Here is a 21,645-nt window from a genome sequence, read left to right on the forward strand (position 1 = left end):
TACTCGCGTCATTGGCTGATACCAGTATGTGCTGCTTTCTTGTGGCCGTTTTATGATCAGGAACTAGAAATTAATAGAATGAGAAAGAATAGAAAATTGCAATTAATTTCATGCAATTTTAACCCCTAGGCGTAATTCTGACCCGTTTTTGGCTTTTTGTTGGTTCTGACCAAGCCATTTCAAAATAAAATACTGCCCACGGGTTAAGGAAAAATGCTATACTATAATGTTCCCTCACTTTTCACTTCGTATTGGTATCGATCTGGAAAAAAAAAAAGTGGTATCGAACATCCCTAAAAAAATATAGTGTTAATCACAATGATGCTTTTACTTAACTCATGAGTATTGGTCGTTTTTTTCCCGCCCTTTTTGGATCAAAATCTTGACCCATGCTCAGTCAAATCCTCAACCCAAAATAAATAACACAGTATTTGCTCAGTTCCTTTTGGACCCAACGCTGGGCTAGCTTTTTCATCCAATTTGGGTTACTTTTAACCCAGTAGTTTAAAGATGATAATTTGGAATTCAACTCTGAATAATCACTCTTTTCACCCACAATTTTCTTAATTTCTGTGTAGAGCGAAGCCTCCCTCTCCTTATATACAGTATTTGCCCATTATGGAACATTCTACTTCCATCAATTAATCATCAGCACTTTCATCTTTAATTAAACTCACTATCTTTGAAGCCAACCTCTTCACACATACACACGCACACAAACACGCGCACACAATCTCACAAAAAAAACGAGAGCTCGAACAGTGTTTTGTGTTGTACAAATGCACACAAGGACAAATACACAAGGGCGTGGGGGGGGGGGGGGGGGGGTGCTGGGTAACACAAGCGTATAGTCGAAGCTGTTAACTGCTGACAACGAGGAAAGAGTTATATCCGCTCTGATTCCTTCACACACATCAGACGCTTGCAGTTAGGGAGATGAGACGAGTGAAACAAACAGATGAGATTCCCTCTGTTACAAGCCCCCCCCCCCCCCCTCATCCTCCTCCTTTCCAACAACCTCCCCACCACCTCCGACACCCGCATATAGTCATGCAAAGGGCGGATATTTTATAATTGTGAATGTACAAGACGGGAGGACCCTGCTGCTTCCTGAGGTGCTCCAATTCAAATACATACAATATGTTAATATTCATTACACAGGCGGATAGATAAGCTCTCTATTCGTTTATAATCTGTGTGCAAGAAGGAGTTTGAAACCGTCCTAAGAGCTGACTGTGTGTCTACCACATTTGCTCAGGTTATCACAGAAACGTGAACTTGTTCATGCACAATGAATCAACAATTACTTCCAAATGATTGATTGGTAGGTTATACTTCATACCTTTTGTTTGTACCTTTAACTGCAAACAAACGTAAGAATAACAATGCCCAAATGACAACCAATCCCTGAACAATAAAAAATAAAATGTGTGAAGATGTTGCACTTTGCAAACACTAACAGGTTTGAAAGCAAATAAATCAGAGACCCAAGCCGAGTATCATTAGCGCAACAGAGATGTAATACTCGCATCATTTCATTGACGAAGCTGCATGCTGTCACGGCAGCCATTATACTTTGCATTTGGGAAAATATCACAGGCATAGATGTGAGGAGAGAAGCTGCATTTATTACATCCTAATCCGAGTGTTGGTGTCGAAATCAATCATCTTTATGAAGAAAATGCTAAATAATGGCTTTTAGCAACGCAACACACGCACGCACGCACGCACGCGCACAAGCATTAAAACAGGTTTTAAAGAAGCCTACGTTGAGAAACATCCCCTAGCACTTCTCTCTTCTTATCAGTTTGTCCTCATTTATTAATTTTTTTTTTTGCAGCACTTTCATTTTTCTGCTAGTCAGCCCTGCATGCTTCACCAGAACAAATTTCTTCAAAACGTATTTGTGGTTTTATAGGAACACACACTCGAACATAAGTACTTTTGATCAAAGTTTCTGTTCATATTAATGTTGACTAAGCTTACATCCAGCCATGTAATAATATGCTGTACATTCAAAGTCCGTAGGCTTAATAGGATTGCCAGGAAATACTTAAAGTGACAGAAATACTGAAAGAATAAAACTGCTGGATGTATTAAAGGTATTTGCAGTTGTCTGAATGTGGGAGGGGAAGCAGGAGGGCAGCATCTGTGCTCTCCTGTCAGTTTGGTGGGGGGGGATCACCCTAGAAACCTTTGCCTGATCCCACATCGCAGACCTCAGCTGCAGACATGAACTCAGTCTGGTGCCACTTCTGAAATAGCAATTCAAAACACAGTGCTGTCTGGGTTACAGTGAAAACTGCAAGATTCTGATAAATTTCCATATACAATTTGGAACTCAATCCAAAATTTCTGACAAAAGCAAACAAAACCCTGAGTTCAGACCGTTATTGTCCCAGATGTAACAATTTTGTGTAATCTTCATGACTTTAATTACTCAGAGTCAGGGCGCAGTTTTTGCAACAAATGGTAAAGAGCTTCATCAAGGTGAAAATGTGCCAAAAGAGGAAGCAAAAAAGCTATATTGAATTAAAAACAATTAAATGGGTACATTTTACTTGCCATCATTCTAAACAGTACTATTTTCTGGTGGAAAAAATATGGAAGTATATTTGTGCCATCTAAATTTAAATGGAAATTTCTAACGTTGACTTTTCAAAATATTCAAATTCATTTTTTCAAAATATTCAAATTCAATAAAAATCAACATAATATTCAATGTAAAAAAAAAATGAACAACAAAAAACAAAACCCCAAAAATATCCTGAGTCTAACATTCACATAATCTTAAGGATTTTTTTTAAATCCATCCAACGTCCAGCCAATCCAGGAAGATAGTTAGATACTGTAATTCAGTATTATAAGTATAAAGTATTATTATTATTTTATTTTATTATTATTCAAAAATTACTCAATGACAGTAGTGCAAAGTAGTACTATGTTACTCGAGTGGAGTACCTCAAGTATTTTTGATGACTTTTCACTTTTTCTTCCTACATTGGAAAACATATATTCAACCTATCAGTTCTTCTACTTTGACCTTTTCCCCCCAAATGTGTAATTCCACTTATGTAGGCCTACAAAGTTTGAGTACTTTAAAATTTCAACCGCCTGGCTTGAGTCAAAAAAGTAAATAAATAAAACACAAAAAAAAACGTAGTGAACACTGTCCATGTTTAATTTCTCAAAGTGTGGTACATAGGCTCCCTCCAGTAGTATGCAAAATAATCACTGCCTGTACACAATTCAGTTGTATTTAACTTTTATGTTCAATGCATTTACAATGTTCAGTCTGAAAGTTTTTTTTTTTTAAGGTGCACTTTTATTCAGTTTTTTTTACAATACATTTTATTGAATCATTACAGAATGTAATATACTACAGTAAATATAAAGCATTTATTGATTTTGTAAACAGTCAAGCGTACCACGCCAATGTATTTTAATGTTGATGAAGGTGGTATTTGGAGAGCAGAAGTATTCTTTAAAGTGGCACAGAGCGATAACCAGTGACCACTGCTGTAATGATGTAAGATTGTGACATCTAGTGGACAAATTGTGTCACTACAGAAGCAGGCAAGGAACGTCAGCGACGTACAGAAAACATAATGCCACCATATATTGAAATGAATCGCAATGAGGGATATTCATACATATTATTGTCAGTTTAAACTGTATTTTTTTTAAATAATTCTGTGCCATTATTCGCTGTCAAATAAGCAGTAAGAAATCGACAAATCACACTACACTATTTCAAGCGCGTGCATACCACATGACCAACAACGTCCGGCGTGTTTGCGTGTACCGTGACGTCATCACGTCCTCTGTGGTTCTCACCGTGGCCGTGACTGCCCTTCATCCGTCCACATCCTGCCAGGCTCAGCTTCCCCAAGCACGCAGAAATGGCCCTGCTCAAGTCCAATAAAGTGTTCGTCTGTTTGGGGAACATTACCCCGGCACTCGGGGTTATGTCCGCCCGTAACAGGTAAACCGCGACATTGTGTTAAAATGCTCTTTAGTGTCGTATGTTCTATGTTTTAGCCACGATGGTAATTGTCGCTCATGCTAGTTTATTTGGCTGCAGTAGAATATATAATATTCGCACTGACGGAAGCTTACTTACTTTGAGGCGCTAATGTTAGCCGCACTAACTGGCTAGCTAACGTAGTCAGGGGTCATTGGGTGACAGCAGGCCCTGGCATCGAAACTGTGAGCTTGTTTGCGCCTGGCGCTTTTTGGATCATTCCTAGACTAGCCTCAATTGCAAATTTGCACCTGTTGTGCCATTTTGGGATTTTAAATCACCAATGTTGTTAATCAATTTCAGGAATCACTACCACTTCCAGTAAAGCCGATACACAGGGATTATGGGTTGGGCAAAAATGTCTACATAATGATATATTTTTGTGTAAAATGCAGGAAAAACAATGCAACAATAACTTGTTTTCGCCTTCTGATATGTATTTAGTTCCTCATTTTGTGGTGCAGTGAGTTTAGCGAATGCAAATTTGATAATTTAGAGCCAACCGGCTTGCCGTTGTTGGTAAATACACGCGTCCTGATTGGCTTTTGTGGGCTGTATTCCGTCGTTGATTGGTTCAAATATAGAGGCGTTGTTCACGCAATTATGAGTCTCTCCTTGGGATAAGTCTGTCTTTTTTTTTTTGCTTGAAAATGCGTGTAGATGTAATCATAGTCCGATAGATTTAAAATGTGTATTTATTTGATAGATTAAATGGTCTTTATTTTAATTTTGTCTCTACATTTTTACATTAGCGAGCCCCTACTAGTTTCTTCGGGCGTTTTCTCCACCCATCTATCCATTATCCTTCTTAATTTTAAACTTTAAATGCTTAAAAAATATCCTGGATGTATTCTTTTAAATTAGTTCCAGACTTGGGATTTCTTTGTAGGTGTTTGTAGCAAAATAATTGACCCTATGGCGGCCTTTGATCTATTGATCCCTGATAGCTAATGTTTATAAACTGAAGTTCAGGTGTTCAAAGGTTCTATGTGCAATTGTCAACTGTAATGCATCACTTGAAATGTGTTATCTATTTTCTATCCTGGATTCTCATGAATGCCTTTGAGAAAGCACTGACAAAATATGTAACAGCTGTCTTGACAAATCTTTTGCATATGTAGTAAATAGAGTTTGAATATTCACACAGTCTTTGGAAAGAATTTTGCTTACAAATAAATTCTTCCACATTATTATTTTGGTGATTTATTATTATGAGCAGGTTCTTGGAGACCGTTGCCCTTTGCAGAGATTTCAATCCTAATTTTAGCTGCAGTTAAGAGGGTTTACAAAGCAGAAGAAACTTGATACCAATGTTCAGCTGTCTTAACATGGAACTTTGCATGTTTATTTTTTAAAGAAATCTTCAATATATATTTAATGCTGTGGATTTAAAAAAAAACAATTAATATTTCAGTTCAATAGCAAATGTAACATTTATGACATTCCTGTAACGTTGCACCTCTTACTCACGTGTTATTCATGTGCTCTACGTCAACGTGGTCTCCTCAGGTCACATGATTTGTAAATCTCAAGCATCACAGACCACAGTTATTACATTAGCGTGACCAGTGTGACCTAGGCCCTCAAATACTTCCGTTTGAACCTTGAACGCTTGCATTAGTGCTGCTGTTCATAATGGATGCATTGTCTTTTGTCCAATCAGTTCCTGGTGGGGTGGAGTGCAGATGGGTCCCCCTGATCCCATCCTGGGGGTGACCGAAGCCTTCAAGAGGGACACAAACCCCAAGAAGATGAACCTGGGGGTGGGAGCCTACAGGGATGACCAAGGCAAGCCCTTCGTCCTCAGCTGTGTTCGCAAGGTAAGACTGCACACAAACACATGTTAATGCCCTCTTATCGTGTGACAGGCTGCATGTTTTTGTTTTGAATTTGTGTATGTAACCACACTCTGGCGTGTTTTTCAGGCAGAGGCCTTGATTGCAGCAAAGCAGCTGGATAAGGAGTATCTCCCCATTGGCGGTTTTGGAGAGTTTAGCAAAGCTTGTGCCCAACTTGCTCTCGGAGCTGATAATGAGGTCTTGAAGAGTGGCAGGGTAAGTTGGCTTATGTGCGCTAATTCAGCACAGAGATGGTTCCATTTGTAAACTAGTCGTCTCCCAACAGAGCATCACTGTCCAGACCATCTCAGGAACTGGATCGCTGCGTATTGGAGCTAACTTTTTGGTAATCCGCTCTTGTATAGTATTGTAAGTCCGCTGGCCCAAATGAACTGTAAGGCCAGGCTTAATTTTCTCACGTGTCTTTTTTTTTGGGGGCCCAGTCTCGGTTCCATGGAGGTCCTCAGGATGTGTACTTGCCCAAACCTTCCTGGGGTAACCACACACCCATCTTCAGAGACGCTGGAATGCAGCTCAAAGCATACCGCTACTACGACCCCTCCACGTGTGGCTTTGATTTCAACGGCGCTCTGGAGGACATCTCTGTAAGACATGATGAGTCGCATGGGTGGTCGACTATTTTTTAATTTTTTTTTTTCAAATCAGATTACAAGGTGTTAAATCTTTACATTAAAACGTGACCAGTGAGCTATATGGGCTACATGACCTTTTAATTTATTTATTATTTACTCATCTAAAGTTCTTAACTGTTTTTCACAGAAAATCCCCGAGCAGAGTGTGATCTTGTTGCATGCCTGTGCCCATAACCCCACCGGTGTGGACCCCAGGCCTGAACAGTGGAAGGAGATCGCTGCCATTGTGAAGGTATTTCGCCCTTTTCTCAGTAAACACGGCCACAAGCACATCTCGCAATCAGCATTTGTGATGGTTCCAAAGGCAGGGAAGATAACCACACGCTTCACTTTTATTGACTCCTCTTCTATCTGTCTTCCTCGCCTTACAGAAGCGCAACTTGTTGGTGTTCTTCGACATGGCCTACCAGGGTTTTGCAAGTGGAGACATTGATCGCGATGCCTGGGCGGTGCGCTACTTCATCGAACAGGGCCACAACATTGTGCTGTCCCAGTCCTTTGCTAAGAACATGGGTCTCTACGGTCAGTGTAATACACCACAGCAGGGTTCCACACGTACTTTTAACACGAGTCTAGAAGCTGATGTTATTATTAGGGATAGACCGATAATCGGTCGGGCTGATTATCCGTGACGGTATTTAACATTTTGACGAATATCGACATCGGCCATTTTTTACAAATCTGAAGGCCGATTAAAGATGGTATCTCTCTCAGCGGCGAATGTTTGCGAACTTAGTAAATTTGTGTTTTCTTCAGGGTTCGTAAAAGGTTGCAAAAGGTTGCAAAGATGTTCACATGCATTTTTTTTTTTACTTGTCACAAAGAAATTCTGAACATGTTCTGACAGTTTTTCACTGTTTTCTTTTGAAACCTTTGACCAACTCTGATGAGAACCCAAAATTTGCTGTTCGCAAGCACAGAGAGATACGATCTTAAGAGATTAATTAAAAAATTTTATGTATGTATTTATTTAAAATTTCACTTAACTTTAGAAGAGATGCTTTTTGCTTTTGTTAAAATTTAAACAAAAATAAATGAAAGTTTATTTTAGTAATGTTAAAATTAAAAGAAAAACTTAGTTTTTTGTTAGATTTTTAAAACAAAGCTGTTTGCTGTATTTTGCATGCACATTGTTATGTAAGAATGCTAAAGTACCAGCAGGTGTCCCTTCAAAACGAAGCTGACATGCAGAAACAAGTTGATCTAATGTTCTTGTTTTTGTGTTGCCAGGTGAGCGTGTGGGAGGCTTCACTGTGGTGTGTAAGGACAGTGAGGAGGCGAAGCGGGTGGAGTCTCAGCTCAAGATCCTCATCAGGCCCATTTACTCCAACCCGCCAATGAACGGAGCGAGAATTGCTGCCACTATTCTAAACACGCCAGATCTGCGTTCACTTTGGTAAAAGTTGTTATGCTAACATGCACAACTTGAGACTATGCTAACTGTTGTCGTCATTGTGTGTGCGGCAGGCTGGGGGAGGTCCACGGAATGGCCGATCGCATCATCAAGATGAGAGAACAGCTGGCGGCCGGCCTGAAAAAGAATGGCTCCACCCACAACTGGCAGCATGTCATCGACCAGATCGGCATGTTCTGCTTCACGGGCCTGAAACCTGAACAGGTACACATGCGCCGACGAGCAGAATGCGGTCATACCAGTTAGCCACATTAGCTGCTAACATTGGCCACAGCCATTCGTGGCACTTATTATGCGCATGCGTTGTTGGCATAGTGCAGAGTCACCTATCATTGTAACAATTGCTGCTTGTTATTTAATGTGGCGGTTTTAAATGTACCTCACTAACTGTAATTATTTTTACGGCCACTAGATAGTAGCATTACACAGTTTTTTCTTTGTGTTTTTAGGCAGCAATTCAGTAGGCAAGCCAATGACCATTTGTTGTACTTACCGGTACCTTAATGCCCCAACCCAAATTTTCTTTTCCAGGTTGAACGCATAACGAAGGAGTTTTCGGTGTACATGACTAAGGATGGCAGAATCTCTATGGCAGGCGTGACCTCTGGGAATGTAGAATACCTGGCGGAGGCCATCCACGCCGTTTCAAAGTAAAGCGGATTCCGCTGGCAGAGTAACAACAAGCCAAGCGGCGAGGTTGAGGAGATTTGATACATCACTTGTCGTCTCTCTTCATTTCTAGTTCACAGTTAGGCATTTTTTGTTGAACTTCATCAGCCTACAGTCAGTCAACTTGCTCAAATGGTTTACTTTCTTGTTTTTGTTTCAAAACCATGTCATTAAACTACAGATTCCCCTGCTAAATTGTTCAATGTATTCACTTTTAGCTGACTGAGATATCTATTGTAATCTTGTTTTATTTATTGTGTGAAACAAACCCAGCTGCTGCTCTTCTGCTTTTGGCTCACTCATTTTATGTGTAAATGTTGTCTTTTTCTTTTTTTTAAGCACTTTGTTACTTTATTCAAACTAAAGCACTAGGACTTTCAGGATTATGCTGGCACTCTTTGTAAGAAATTTCTCTATTGTCTGATTAGTTCATCGCCTGATGAAGTCATTACTTTTTTTGTATTATCACTCTTCTGTATTTAGATGATCTATCTCATCTTTCTCTTATTTAGTTATTTTACCTCTTTAATCAAATATTAACTGAGTGTTGTCGGTTGCAGAGCAGCAGTTTCTCAGTCAGACTTGTCATGTTATCCTCAAAACAATTTACAAACAGTCATGAGCGTCAAAATGCTAATTGAGTTCTGTAGGGAAGTGGGCGATGTTTTGTTTTTTTTAAAACTACAGAGATGATTTATTCAGTTTTTCAATAATAGGGAGAGGGGAAATGTCAGTCCATCATTAAGAGATGAGCATTGAGGGCATTTGAATGTCAAACATTACCATTTGCCTCTGTATTCTGCATAAAACATTGGTCATATACAATAAATCGTGATAGAATAATTCTGTTCTTGTGATAGTTTTTTCTACTACTATAAAATGTGACAAAGTAACTATTATATTTTTAAAAGCCCAAACAACAGTTGCCTTATAGAGTAGACACGCTCTTGTGAATTTGATCAGCAGTACAACAGGCATTATAATCATAGTTTGTGTTGCTCCGTAGCAGGGCTTTCAGAAAAGATTTGAGAATGCCCCTTAATTTCCAATTTAATTCTTGTATTTGGAAAAAAAAAATCGAATTAAAGTATTTACATTTGATTATTTTTATTTTTTAATTGAGTGCAAAGTTCCCATAGTTTACTAAAGGTTTATCTGCGTAATGCGTACTAGTCGGCCCAAAAGTGGCATTAGCAATGATAGTCACTAATAAGACAGCACTTGACTACAGTAGTGAGCTTTATTGTCTTACTAGTGAGAACAGCGTTCTATATGGACCTTAATAACATCTAACAGCTTGCCATAGTTTTCAACTAAGATTAAATTACGTACTAGAAAGCGTATGTCGTAAAAGGAGGGGGGGGGGGATGAATCCCGAGACTAACGAACAAATTACTACATTTCCCACAATTCCCTAGTCATGTGATTAGGCATCACTAACGAACAAATGACTACATTTCCCACAATTCCCCACTCACGTGATTAGGCATCACGTGTCCCTCAGTTTTGTATGTTTGTCTGGTTAGGTGCGGTAGAGGCTCCTGGATGACAAAAGGTATCGTTTCTTTTCTTTTTTTTTTACCCCCAAATCTACCCTCGACACGCCGATGGAGTGGGTTAAAATGAACGCAGGAAAATATTGTTTTTGGTCTTAATTTATTTTTAGGTGAATGAACGTAAATTCACCAAGGTCGCTAATTTAGCTAACACGATGGTGATTGAACAACAAAAAGACTGAGTGCACTTACAGGCATGCATTGGCAAACATGATTATACATTGTTAAGTAAACGATCCACTGATCGAATCACTCATAACATCTACTTAATGCTTCCAACTCAGGAGTTTCTGATTAGAATAAAACAGTATAGATAGCTTAGGATCTTCTTGTCCAGCTGGCTTCTCTTCCACCGGCTCTGCAGACATCACTGACTGGATATCCACTAGTTTGTAGAGGTAACTTTATGATGTGCTCATCATTTTTGTCAGTTAGTTTTATTTAGTTGTGCTTATGCTGTTTCACACTAAAACTGTAGGGGGTGGGTGAAGAGACGTCTGCAAAAATGATGAGCTTCTCAGATTATATTATGTTAATATTTGAGTAAAATAAACATTTTTATTTTATTCTACATAGTGCACAACACATAAGTCTCAAATTCCTAAATCCCAATATGGCCAAAATACCAAAAAGTGTTGTTGGTAGTAAAGTTTTGTGTGTTTGTATTATTACTCCAGCACACCCACTACCTTAACCAGAAAAAGGAGTGTGTTCCGTTGTTAGACCACCATACTAAGTTTTTTTTTTCTTGAATTGAATGTATTGTAAAGTGACATTTTGCTCCAATCAAATTACACTGCTGTACACATTTGAACTTTATTTATAACTTTATTTATACACTCCTTTCATATTCATTTACCGGTATGTTTTTTTTTTTGTCTTAATGTAAACTTTATATAATTCCAGATTACAAAATGGGCCCACCAGCTCACTAATACCAATTACAGTACATCCTGGCCACTGTGGAAAACATTCAAGACTAATCCTTCCTCTTCCTAGATCAATCAACATTCCTCCTGCCAATAAGCTCATGGCCATTAACAATGATATGGATGACTGGGGAGGAGTTGGCAGCAATGACTCGGGAGAACGAGCATGGCTCTTGCAGAGTCCCAGCACGGACTCGGCGCAGCATCTCGAGTCTGAGAGGAGGACGAGCGGCAGCGTGTCGTCCTTGGGAGCTGTCTTCATCGTGGTGAACGCGGCTTTGGGAGCCGGCCTGCTCAACTTCCCGGCAGCCTTCGATATGGCAGGAGGAGTCATAGCAGGGGTGATGCTTCAAATGGTGAGACTCTTAAATGGGTGAATTTAGTGCTACTTCCCAGCCCAGACAACGTTGATTGTCTATAGGGCTTACATTTGAGTAGAGGTAAATGTTTGTGGAAAAACTAGGAATATTTTGGTCATTTTAGAGAAGAGATCCATATCAGTCCATATACAGATAAATATCAATAATTGTCAGTAATTCAATTAAAAAAGCTTAACATTAAGAGGTAAGAATTTTGATGATTATAGCTCCCAGCTAATGGAAACTACAAATTAATCATCTAATTTTTTTTTAATATTAAATAAGAAACAATCAAAATTATTAAAAATATAGAAAATTATTTAATGATTGGGTCAATATCCGTTAGTGTCCTCATCACAATCACACAATCAAATGTAGCAGAAAAATGAAACTCTGAGCTCTTATTACAAATGCTCAAACATTTACAAACACAACAGTACGATACTGATAAGTTTCCTAACTCAATGCCAATGACTTTCAATGCCAGTATTAAAAAAGAAAAGAAAAGCTTCTATCTGATTTAGGGCTGCTTGATTATGAAGAAAATATTAATCACGATTACTTTGGCAATAATTGAAATCACGATTTGGAGGATCTTTTGTTTTTTGGTGCAGAACAAGAAAATTAGTAAACGTTAAAAATATTAAGGCAAATAAATTTTGTTGAAACACTATACAGTAATTATGCAAGTTTCTTTTGAACCAAGCAAGATATTACATTAGCTATTTAAAAAACAAAGTGCAAATATGTACATTTAAACAACTCAAAATTTGTATTAATAATCTTTTATTTATTTTTTAACGATTATGGCAATTTTGTAATTGTGGAGCGTAATAATTGAGATTTAATTTGGATTAACTGCACAGCCCTAATCTGATTCATATTTTTTGTAATAAGAAGTAGAACATGGTTGGTTGGTTTCACCAATATCAAATATTTAGGCCCCAAAAAAAACACAGAAAATAAGCTTTTTTATGCACAACAGTGACTTTGATGCTTTTTTTTTTTTGCTTTAGTGACGCCTTTAACATTTGAACAGTCCTATAAAATACCAACAACAACAATGGAAATATGCTTTTGATGGCAAAATATATTTACAAGTAATCTTCACCAGTGTAAAAATTTAAATGTATTGCACTGAATGTCAACATTATATTAGTATACTTTATGTCATGGCTATAGTTCATGTACGGTATATGCTAATTTTATGCTTTTCCGTCCAAAAAACAATGACCTAAAATATGTCTGAGATTAATACACATTTTGAGTTGTGAATCATCAAATTTCATAATGATATCAAACTTTGTTATTGTAAAATATCAAAACAAACTTTCAGAAATGCAACATTTTTTTTAAACAGAACACACTTGCTAACTGAATCATGTTGCTCAGTGAAAGTCCACCATGTGCTCATAAAATGCTAACATTAGCTATCTCATAAAAGATCCTCTCTGTCAGCAAGCTCACTTATTTTGCTGTTTGCATGTACAATGTCTACTTGCAGAAATGTTTTGTTTACAAGTTTTGCTGATATTTGTCAACTTGATGTGGATTCAAACACACAAATGTTAGCTTACAATGAATTAGGATGTGATGTTTTGTTCCCTTTCTTTACTTTTCAGTTCATGCTGATCTTTATTATCAGCGGTCTGGTGATTTTGGGTTACTGCTGTCAGGTTCGTGTCATCAACGCCCTCCACACACTTTACATTCTTTTTTTTCTTCTTTTTTTTTTTTGCTCTGGAGAGCTCAGTATTGTTCATTCTGTAATTTTACCGATTTGACATCTCATCATCATTGCTCTCTCTCTTTTTTTTATTTATTAAAAAAAAACTTTACATTCTTATTGTACACCTCATTCACTCTTATACTTCTATTACATCTTTGTTTTTTCAAAAGTTGTAGTGGTAGAAGCGGAATGCTTAGATCTGCATTGTGCGCTCAGACTTTCACTTCCTGAATGGCATATTGGCACAGATGATCATGTTTTAGTGTTTCCTTTGTGCTTGCTTACATTTGAGCCACATCAGCACATTGGCATGTTTTGGAATGTGGGAGGAAGCCGGTCAGAACATGCAAACTCCACCGAAGGGAAGCTGTAGCTGAGATTCGAAACCCTGGATCTCAGAGCTGTGAGGGAGACTTGCTAACCACTATTTGGTTGCGCTGTTCCTCAAAATCATATGTGGTCCAAAACAAGAGCTGTGACGCAAATAAGGGCCGAACAATTTTGAACTCCATCTCTGCTTTGGTTTCAACAAGAAAATATGCTAAATCTTCTTAAAAGTTTTTTAAAATTTATTACTGTATCATGCAATTTAATGACTCGATTATCAATGGTGATCTAAAATATGATTTGCTTTGATGCAGACAACTAAAATTGGCTGAGATTGTATAAGTTTTTCTTTTTTAAATGCTGCCGTTTTAAAGATTTAAAAATATGTAATTTCAGAACAATAATAATTCCTGTGAGATTTTTGAAAAATCTCCATGTGTGAATTCATTTTTATGCAGAAAATTCTAATTATCCTAGAATTATGTAATACCCCCCCGCCCCCCAAATCCAAATAACCAGAAATTGTATTACATTTTTCATATCCGTTATCTTAAAAACATTTAACAATACAATTGTTCTAAATTTACAAGTCAAATGTGCATCGAAATTAAACATATGTGGAAGATTCAAAACTTGCTGATTTCTTTATTTTACAAAAAAATTCCACTAGTTTAAACTATTTAACAATAAAAAGCGTCATAATATTAAGGAATTTTGTGAAATTTAATCAAGTATTATCCTTATGATGACTGCATGAAAATTAAACATACAGTGTGCAGAAGATATCCAAAAATAATACAATATTTTTTTAAATAGTATTTTTTAAAGTATCCTTTAGTTTAATTTTTTTTCCTTCGGAATATTAAGGAATTTTGTGAAATGTAATCAAATATTATCCTTATGATGACTGCATGAAGCATCTCTGCTTTGGTTTCCTCAGGTGAGTAACGAGAGCACCTATCAGGAGGTGGTCCGGGCCACGTGTGGCAAAGTCACGGGAGTCCTGTGCGAGGTCGCCATTGCCGTCTACACTTTCGGCACTTCCATCGCTTTCTTCATCGTCATCGGAGACCAGCTGGACTGCTGTGAGTAGACTTGCTAATTTAACATACGACTGTCGCGCCCGCCATGGCCGCGGCGACTGCTCCGATAAAACTTTTAAGTATCTAGTGGTATGAACACAGCTGCCAAACCGGTGATCTGATCACATGACTAAACATATTGTGTGAGTGAACGTAGCTCACGTAACTTCGCCGTGTTTATTACGTTTGCCGCTCTTAATTGCCTGTTAACATCGTCTGAGCTGTGGTGCTAAAAATAGAACGGGGGGCGGCCGTCGCAGACGCTAATTATAGCTCTTACAGACACTACATTGTGTTTGTAATGTGGCTTTTTTGTTTGCCTTTGGGTTTCCAAATTAAAAGCATGGATTTCTAAACAAGATATAATTAAGCATCACACACTAAACAGCTTGAGGAATTCTTAACATGGTAGTTATTTTAGCCCTATTGTATTGAATTGAATTCTTTGCACTTCACTCTTTTCCTTAAAAAGTTGTACAACCACAAATATTTATGGATTAAAAAAAAAATTGTATGGATTTTTTAAAATTCATTTTATTGTGTGCTCTATGCAAAATTACTTTTATGAGAAAATTGAAAAAATATTTAATTTAATTTAATTAATTTAGTTGGGATATATATGTCATTTAAAAAAATATCTGTCATAGTTTTTTGGGAAATTTGATGTATTATAAATGCTAATGGTATCGACACTTGGTATCAGTGAGTACTGAAGATTTGAGTATCGTATCGGTCTCAAAAAAAGTGGTATCGAACATCCCTATTCATTATTATTCATGAATTAAAAAAACAAAACGATCAGGACATTTACTGGTTGCACATGCGGGAGTGGATGAAAAATCTAAAATTTTAGAATTTCAAATTTCAAAATGCCACAATTCAGGGTCAGTCTGGAGAAAGGCAAAGCTGTGCACTTGGTCACTGTGTACCATTCGTCCTACTAGTGACCTCCTAAAATTGACAACGAGTGGACTAGTACATGGAGCTTAACTCATTCACTGCCATTGACGGCTACAGACGTCAAAAATTCATTTGAACTATTTCTACTAGTTTAACATTTTTTCCACTTTTGTTAACAAGAGCATGAAAACCTAGAATTATTTTTATTGTACATTTAGAACAGGTATAACATTTGTGATTAATAGTGATTTAACTAGTGAAGTCATGTGATTAATAACGATTAAAACATTTAATCACCTGATGTCCCTAATTTTTAATAATCTTTTCGTTTTTCTTTTTCTTTTTTTAAATCGTGTCAGGCGATTTACATTTTTGTTGGTAATTAACTGCATGACTTCAATAGTTAACTCACGATTAATCACAATTTTTTTTTCTGTTTTAAATGTACAATAAATAAAAAAAAATCTAGGTTTTTATACTCTTGTTAACGAAAGTGGGAAAAAAAGTTGTCTCCCGCTCACGTCTGAAATTAGACTCTAGGCCTCTTTTGCTGCATGTGACTTTTTACCTGCTCATCCATCTGAAATCAAACATTTTTATATTTTTTAAACTTTTCACAGTGATTGCGGTGGTGTTTCCTGACGGCTTCGTCAGCGGCATGTGGTACACCAACCGCAAGTTTACCATCGTAGTCACTGCAGTTTTGGTCATTCTGCCTTTGTCCATTCCAAAAGAGATTGGCTTCCAAAAATATGCCAGGTAAATATGCCATATATATATATAAACATCTCACTTCATGAATTGGTTACCTCAGCCAAAGGAGGTCAACTGAATTTACTTGTAGTAACACAAACTATGCTAAATCTTCTTAAAAGTTTTTTTAATTTATTACTGTAGCATGCAATTTAATGACTCGATTATCAATGGTGATCTAAAATATGATTTACTTTGATGCAGACAGCTAAAATTGGCTGAGATTGTATAAGTTCTTCTTTTTTAAATACTGTCGTTTTAAAGATTTAAAAATATATAATTTCAGAACAATCATTTCTGCGAGATTTTTTGAAAAATCTCCATGTGTGAATTAATCCTAGAATTATGTATTACCCCCCCCCCCCCCCAAATCCAAATAACCAGAAATTGTATCACATTTTTCATATCCGTTATCTTAAAAACATTTAACAATACAATTTTGTCAAATGTGCATCGAAATTAAACATATGTGGAAGATTCAAAACTTGCTGATTTCTTTATTTCACAAAAAAAGTTAGTGCTTAAATGCTAGTTTAAACTATTTAACAATAAAAAGCGTCAGAATATTAAGGAATTTTGTGAAATTTTATCAAATATTATCCTTATGATGACTGCGTGAAAATTAAACATACAGTGTGCAGAAGATATCCAAAAATAATACAATATTTTTTTAAATAGTATTTTTAAAGTATCCTTTAGTTTAAATGTTTTTCCTTCAGAATATTAAGAAATTTTGTGAAATGTAATCAAATATTATCCTTATGATGACTGCATGAAAATTAAACATACAGTATGCGGAAGATATCCAAAATTCTACAATATATTTTTTTTAAATAGTATTTTTAAAGTATCCTTTAGTTGAAAATGTTTAAGAATAAAACATTGTAAGAAATGTTGTGAGATTTATTTATTTATGGCGGGGGGGGGGGGGGGGGTATTTTTAAATTAAGCCTATGCCTGAGTTAATTATCCATGAAAATTTACTGTTTAGCCTTGGAAGAGGTATCTTCTCTCCTGAGCATCAATCCATTTGCTCTTAAACAGTCTCGATGTGTCTTTTTTTGCAGTGCTCTAAGTGTGATGGGTACCTGGTATGTTACAATCGTGGTGATTGTAAAATACATCTGGCCTGATAAAGAGGTCATGCCAGGGATTGTTCCCAGCAGGTGAGGGCGCCACACACACTTCATGTCAGGTCAAGTTCTTGTTTATATCAATCAGCGGTTAAAATATTGTGAGAGTGAACCCGCTTTTACCAAGGGGGATACATTCCCCCTTAACTCATTCACTGCCATTGACGTCTATAAACGTAAAAATTTCATTTGAACTATTTCTATTAGTTTAACATTTTTCCCCACTTTTGTTAACAAGTGTATAAAAACCTAGACCTTAAATTATTATTATTATTTTTAAATTGTTCAAAAAAAAAGATTATTAAAAATTAGGGGCATCAGGCGATTATTATTTTTTTGTAATTAATCGCATGACTTCAATAGCTCAATATTAATCACAAATTTTCTATCTGTTCTAAATGTACAATACATTTTTTTTCTAGGTTTTCATACTCTTGTTAACAAAAGTGGGAACAAATGTTAAACTCATAGAAATACTTCAAATGAATTGTTGACGTCTATAGCCGTCAATGGCAGTGAATGAGTTAATAGTTTTACCTGTTGCACATGCTTTAAACACATTTCGGCTCATTAAAACACATTGTATACGTATTTTACGCACACACACAAACAAATTGCGATCATAAAACGTATAGAAAATGCCCCGTACTTCATCAAGGCTAATCTATTTTCTGGGTTTGGTCACGTGATGTCACTATAATGTCAATTTCAGTTGACGGCAGAGGGCGGTAGAGTGACAAAATGGCTGCCCCGAGATGATGAACAGATGGATTATTCTACATAATTCTTAGTCCACCAGTGCAATATTAAGAATACCAATTAGGCTTGGCTAAATTTTGACTTGAGTTCCCCTTAAAATTGTATATTTAAACACTTAAGTGTTCTTACAACATAACGAAAGTGTGCTATCGTAATGCTTCTTCCAATAGTTACAACAGCGTCCACTAAATACGCCTGCTAACAGGCTAACGATGATAGCGTGCTAACGGATTAGCGCTAGCGTGCTAACAAGCTAACAATATTACATTACTTCCTAAAGGCAGCATGGTAAATACTAACAAAAAGAGTACAAATACTTACAATTTTTTTTACCTCATTGGTCGCATGTACGAGAGAGGAGTAAAATAGCTTCTTCCAACAGTTACAATGCATAAAATAAATCTGATCATTTATGATACAATCAAACTAAAACATATTTAATTTTAAAGCGGACTTATGGCAGCTACAGGCAATCACCTTATAAGATAAGATACATACTGTGTACCGTAAAAAAAGATTCAAAAAAGATTCTATGTTTATTCTGTTTTTTTTGTTCATTCCAAATCATTGTCTTTGTTGCAGTTCCACTTGGACTGCAGTTTTCAATGCAATGCCAACAATTTGTTTTGGCTTCCAGGTACTCATTTAGTTGTCATCTAAGCTCATCAAAAACAAATGTTCCGTCCTCCTGGAATTCCCGAATTTCAAAGTTTATGAATCACTGGTGTTTTTCTTCACAGTGCCATGTGAGTTGTGTGCCGGTGTTCAACAGCATGAGCAAGAAAGCGCTCAAACCTTGGGGGCTTGTTGTTACACTCAGCATGATTATCTGCCTTTTTGTTTACACAGGAACAGGTACGGTACCATTAGCTCAAAGAGGCATATCACTATTGACATGATAAATAGTAATGAGTGTGAATATATGAGTGATGCGGACTTCTACACATTTGTAATGAAATGTTTTTGTAATTTCACAAATATATGTTTATTGTTTGGGGATTTTTATTTTCTTCCATTTTGGTCAGGTGTCTGCGGTTTTCTGACATTTGGTGCCAATGTCAGCCAGGACGTGCTGATGTCATATCCTCCTGATGACATCGCCGTGGCCATCGCCAGGGCGTTCATTGTCATTTGTGTGGTCACCTCGTACCCTATTTTGCATTTCTGTGGCAGGTAAAAAAAAAAAAAAAAGTGCCTGATTGAATGCCTCTGCATTTCATCACAGACTTCCGAGCAATCAAGGCTAACGCAAGACGTTCTGTCTGCCAAATTGGATCTCTTTTAGTTTTCCGACCCTCTCGTACAGGGGTGCTCAAGTTGGGTCCTCGAGTATCCAGCCTGTTTCTCTCCACTAGCACACCTGATTCAAGATCAGGATCGTTATCAGGCTTCTGCGAAGCTTGCTGATTAGCTGATCATTAGACTCAGCTGTGCTGCAGGAGGGAAACATGGAAAACAGGCTGGATAGGGGCCCTCGAGGACCCAACTTGAGCACCCCTGATCTAGCAGCAGTAAGGTCCTATCATTCGCGATGTGTTGATCCCCAGTGGCGCCGTGTGTCTGCAGGGCCGTTATTGAGGGTCTGTGGTTGCGCTGGCAAGGCGAGCAGGTGGAGGTGTGCGTGCGCCGCGAGCAGAGGCGAAGGATCGTGCAGACGCTCCTGTGGTTCGTCATCACCCTCGTCCTGGCGCTCTTCACCCCGGACATCGGGCGCGTCATCTCGCTCATCGGCGGATTGGCGGCCTGCTTTATCTTCATCTTCCCGGGTATACTCCTCTCCTTGTTTGCGTTAAAAGTTGTTCCGCGGCTTAATACCGCACGGTAATGTTTGTGGACGATCTGTTTTTTGATTTCTAAGGTTTATGTTTGATCCAAGCCAAACTGTTGGAGACAGACAATCGATCTGCCAGGTGAGAGTTTCACTTAAGTACACACCTAAAATTAGGCCTGATTGGTGTTTTCATTCCCAGCTGCCACGGACTGGTGGTCTTCGGTATCGTCATGGTTACGCTCGGAGCGTTCGTCTTCGGCGTCACCACGACTAATTCCATCTATCAGGACATCATCAGCTAAAGGACATTTGTGTCCCAGCCTGTGGACGTTTTTTTTCGGAATGACTCAATAAGACTTGAGGACTCATTTAATCAACCCTGACCTCCACCTGATTGCACATGTGCACTACAGAACAAAGGAGTAAAGTGAAGACATCCCAGACTATCAAGTCAGCCTCAGACACTTTTTCCTTTACGTGTAATGTTTTGCATGTTTTTTTGTTTTTTTTTATATTTGATTTGATTGCTTTTAATCCACAGCAGAAGCAGTTTTTGACTGCTGTCAGTCCACAACTGCTCATTCACGTTTACAAGCGCTAAGGGACTTTTTACAGAGAAGACCTCAGAATGAAATGTTTGGTTAATGGGTTCGTACCCATTTGTACATTTTAAATTGCATGTCAGAGTAAATGTTAATCATTGAGGAACAAGTGCAGTAGTTCACAGTCATCAAACCAAAGTCCAGGCTAGTGACTGACTGTTTGCAATACAGAACTGAAATTTGATGGCAGATTTGCACCTTTCGATGTTTTAACGGGGCAATGTGTCAATTGTTTTGAAGTGACTCAAATCTTATTTGGGCACTTTTAGCACAAAACTTAATCAATAATGTATAGAACTGCTGACCCAGTTAGGGGTTGACAATGTTTCTTTGAATGTATGCTAACGGTTAGCATTTATGAAGCCATTACTGAGTGTGTACCAAGATAGCACCTTGAGGGGTGCAAAACATAGGCAATGTCATTTTACAGCGGCTCGAACCAAAGCTTGACATCGGTCTCTTTTTGAGCTCTTGTGGCGAAAAACACTTCCAGCCAAAACAGTCAGGTTGTATTTTTCAAAGCAATATTTTATGTTATATGGACTTAAAGGGATTAACTCATTCACTGCCATTGACAGTTATAGACGTCAAAAAACAATTTTAACTATTTCTATTAGTTTAAAAAATATATATACTTTTGTTAACTAGAGTATGAAAATCTAGATTTTTTTTATTGTACATTTAGAACAAAATTTGTGATTAATCGTGAGTTAACTACAAATTTTAAATCGCCTGACGCCCTTAATTTTTTAAATCATCTCGTCAGGCAATTAAAATCTTTAATTGTAATTAATCGCATCGCTAGTTAACTCACAATTAATCACAAATTTTATATCTGTTCTAAATGTACATTTTCACTCTTAACAAAAGTGAGGAAAAAATTTAAACTAATAGAAATAGTTCAAATGAATTTTTGACGTTTATAGCCGTCAATGGCAGTGACTGAGTTAAAAACAAAAGTGTTTTTTGTTTTTGTCATTTTCAACAATGTATCTGAAGGGATAAAGCAGGAATATTCTTTTCTTTTTTTTTACAGTTTAAAATGTAACATTTGTGTCAAATGTTTTAGTTATGAATTTTCTTTTTGGTGCTGATGTTCATTGAATCACATGAATAAATAGCTGCTGATGATTTGCCTTGTGTTTTC

General features: G+C 37.3%; 2 protein-coding genes across 3 annotated transcripts; both read left to right on the forward strand.

Annotated features, from left to right (window-relative positions):
* The first annotated feature begins 3,813 nt into the window (after positions 1-3,813).
* LOC144050738 (aspartate aminotransferase, mitochondrial) lies at positions 3,814-9,441 on the forward strand. The gene is made up of 10 exons (XM_077564292.1): positions 3,814-3,985; positions 5,688-5,844; positions 5,950-6,078; positions 6,149-6,208; positions 6,306-6,467; positions 6,643-6,747; positions 6,887-7,037; positions 7,746-7,911; positions 7,983-8,133; positions 8,461-9,441. The coding sequence occupies exons 1-10, from the start codon at positions 3,903-3,905 to the stop codon at positions 8,581-8,583; spliced, it is 1,287 nt and encodes a 428-aa protein (XP_077420418.1). The 5' UTR covers positions 3,814-3,902; the 3' UTR covers positions 8,584-9,441.
* Positions 9,442-10,083: 642 nt separating this feature from the next.
* On the forward strand, positions 10,084-21,629 carry slc38a7 (solute carrier family 38 member 7). Of its 2 annotated transcripts, none has more exons than XM_077564213.1 (12): positions 10,084-10,153; positions 11,154-11,439; positions 13,065-13,118; positions 14,439-14,583; positions 16,101-16,239; positions 17,301-17,399; positions 18,708-18,762; positions 18,866-18,980; positions 19,151-19,298; positions 19,692-19,891; positions 19,984-20,035; positions 20,096-21,629. In XM_077564213.1, the coding sequence occupies exons 2-12, from the start codon at positions 11,185-11,187 to the stop codon at positions 20,196-20,198; spliced, it is 1,365 nt and encodes a 454-aa protein (XP_077420339.1). In that variant the 5' UTR covers positions 10,084-10,153; positions 11,154-11,184; the 3' UTR covers positions 20,199-21,629. The 2 variants fall into 2 exon arrangements, with proteins under 2 accessions (XP_077420339.1, XP_077420340.1); XM_077564214.1 differs by lacking the exon at positions 10,084-10,153 and adding an exon at positions 10,165-10,552.
* Positions 21,630-21,645: the final 16 nt, after the last annotated feature.

Source organism: Vanacampus margaritifer, chromosome 4 (genome assembly GCF_051991255.1).
Source record: "Vanacampus margaritifer isolate UIUO_Vmar chromosome 4, RoL_Vmar_1.0, whole genome shotgun sequence".
NCBI classification, from domain to species: Eukaryota; Metazoa; Chordata; class Actinopteri; order Syngnathiformes; family Syngnathidae; genus Vanacampus; species Vanacampus margaritifer.

Coding starts and splice junctions, on each gene's coding strand:
- slc38a7 (XM_077564213.1), top strand. CDS start 11,185: ATGGCCATTAACAATGATATGGATGACTGGGGAGGAGTTGGCAGCAAT. Junction 17,400..18,707: donor CCAGGGATTGTTCCCAGCAG/GTGAGGGCGCCA, acceptor TCTTTGTTGCAG/TTCCACTTGGACTGCAGTTT. Junction 20,036..20,095: donor ACAGACAATCGATCTGCCAG/GTGAGAGTTTCA, acceptor TTTCATTCCCAG/CTGCCACGGACTGGTGGTCT.
- LOC144050738 (XM_077564292.1), top strand. CDS start 3,903: ATGGCCCTGCTCAAGTCCAATAAAGTGTTCGTCTGTTTGGGGAACATT. Junction 3,986..5,687: donor GTTATGTCCGCCCGTAACAG/GTAAACCGCGAC, acceptor TTGTCCAATCAG/TTCCTGGTGGGGTGGAGTGC. Junction 8,134..8,460: donor CGGGCCTGAAACCTGAACAG/GTACACATGCGC, acceptor TTTCTTTTCCAG/GTTGAACGCATAACGAAGGA.